We start from the raw sequence: 2,223 nt of genomic DNA, 5'->3' as shown, positions 1-2,223 counted from the left end.
CTGCGTCGGACATGTAGCTCGACCATCTCGAAGCAGTGGGATACGTGGATGTGTCTATTTTGGAGTTCCATATGTTGCCTAATCTCAATGATACCCTCTTGACATAGTTGACCCACGATGCATCTCAAGTATGGCACGGTCTCCTCGGAAGCAGTTATATCTGCATGATCAAAATCTTTGTCGAGTGCCACATGGCAGCCTACTCTGGATGATGCTGCTTGACCATCTCGGCAAATCACCCCAACTCCATTCGCTTCCACCACGACCCGCCAACACCAAGCCATTCAGCACACGACCTCACCAGTAAACTCGTCAAACCCGCGCAACACACCCGAAGCAGTCAAAAAGAGCAACTCTCTCTCTCTCACACACACACACAGGAAAAAGAAAAGAAAAAAAAAAGAAAAAAAGAAGGAAAGAAAAAAAGAAAGAAAAAACAGAAAAAAGAAACAGAAAAAAGCTCACCCGCTCAGCTCGCACGCCCCCGACACAGGCGCAGGCGGCGCCTCCCCCTCCCCCACGACGACCACGTCGGCGCCACGAAAGGACTCTTGCCCCTCGTACTCGCCGGACCCGCGCAGGTCGGTCGGCTGGTCGAGCTCGTCCTGCAGCTCGCCATAGTCGGTGGTCAGCGACGTCTCCTCCGAGTGCGCCTCGGAGCCCTCGGGGATGGGCACCATGGCCGACTTTGTCCAGATGTGGATGGCCTTTGTCCAGTCGAGGCCCTCGAGGCAGCCGCCCTTGACGGAGACGACGTTTTTGCTCTGCTGGGGGGGTCAGTGGATGCCATGAATATGGTCGAAGAAGACGGAGGCCTGAAGCTGCTTGCTGGGTGCCCATGGGCCGGGACGGGGAAAAGGCTGCACCGCGAGCAGGGGAGACGTACTGGCGTGGTGTGGAGCAGGCGGGTGCCGCAGGTTCGGCAGAAGTAGCTGTGGTGCGTGAGCATACTGGGAGCCCGTACTTGGAGCCCGTGATGCATGGATGATGTATCATCATGTGTGTAGACAGCCCGGGAAATCTTACCAGTACATGGTGTGGCCGGATGCCGTTGGTCGCCTGTCGCCGTTAGCTGCTGTGACTCTCGCATGCTCTTCCCCACGTCACGCTGGAGACCCCCCCCTGCTTTCAGACCGAGTACGATCCTCAGGCCAGGCACACTCACGCGTAGACATTCAACAGCTCCGTCTCGGGCAGCGTGAAGCGCGGAAAGATGGCGCTCGTGCCAAAGGCGGAGCTCGTCTGCCGGCGACAGGACTCGCAGTGGCAGATGTACAGCGCCAAGGGTTTGGGCAGGGGCGTCTTGAAGCTGACGCTGCCGCACTGGCAACGGGCGTTCATGGTGTATTGGGAGTCGAATTGCGTGTGTGGGGGTTGGTTGGTGGTTCACTCCAAGGTTGGGTTCAAGGAGAGGAGGGAAGGCTTGGTGGGGGGGGTTGCCGCGTGGAACGTCTTGGGGGTGAGATTCTTGTCATGTCCCTCTGGCAATTGCGTACAGCGTGCAGACTCGGGAGCCAAGAGATTTTGAAGGGGAAAAAGAGGTTGGCCAGACTATGACTCCCGTCGTGGAAAGGGAAAACCCAGAGATTCACAGATTGGCGCGGTCAGCAACGTGACTGTCTCGAGAGATAGAGGAGATGATTAGTCAGAGAGGATTCAGAGCAAATACAGGTTCCTAGGAGATGCTCGAGCGACGAGGTGGAGGAGAACGTGCAGGCTGAGAGGAGACTTTGGTAGTGCTCGTCGCCTGAGAACCCCGCCTGGCGCCTGGCGTTGCTGTGTGACGCATCCGCTCGAGACGGTTCTGGTCCACGTCCACTTGTCGAATGGCGCGTGGGGTCAGGTACCTTGCACCCTCAGGTACCTTCCACCCTCAGGTACCCTACCTTAAGACAAGGTACACAAGGGAGGTAGGTAGGTAAGTAGGTAGTTGGCAGGTAGGTACTTTCCAGGGCACGATGATTCACGCGTCGCCGTGATGAAATCGCAGTGCTGGCGTGCACGTTCATCTGGGGGCCAGGCAAGGCAGGTACCTGCATCTCGCCTCGAGCAGCACACGAGTGACCAGCCTTGCCAGGCCTAGAACGAGCGTCGCCAGGGCGAGGGGCCGGTGCGTAGAGGCCCCCACACCCCCCCCCCAACTGGCTGGGAGGGAGCCAAGTGTCGTCGATCAAGCTCTCTGACCGTGAATGGGAAAACGGGTAGGTGGTTCAAGAGATCGGC

General features: G+C 58.0%; 1 protein-coding gene across 1 annotated transcript; it reads right to left on the bottom strand.

Annotated features, from left to right (window-relative positions):
- Positions 1 to 461: 461 nt before the first annotated feature.
- On the bottom strand, positions 462 to 1,341 carry VDAG_00956 (uncharacterized protein; the record flags this gene model as incomplete). The annotated part of the gene is made up of 3 exons (XM_009649842.1): positions 462 to 764; positions 887 to 932; positions 1,166 to 1,341. The coding sequence occupies 3 exons, from the start codon at positions 1,339 to 1,341 to the stop codon at positions 462 to 464; spliced, it is 525 nt and encodes a 174-aa protein (XP_009648137.1).
- Between the last annotated feature and the right edge of the window lie 882 nt (positions 1,342 to 2,223).

This window comes from Verticillium dahliae, genomic scaffold (assembly GCF_000150675.1).
Source record: "Verticillium dahliae VdLs.17 supercont1.2 genomic scaffold, whole genome shotgun sequence".
Taxonomy (NCBI): Eukaryota; Fungi; Ascomycota; class Sordariomycetes; order Glomerellales; family Plectosphaerellaceae; genus Verticillium; species Verticillium dahliae.
Note: the sequence above shows the minus strand (reverse complement) of the source record. Positions and strands in the feature narration are given on the sequence as shown.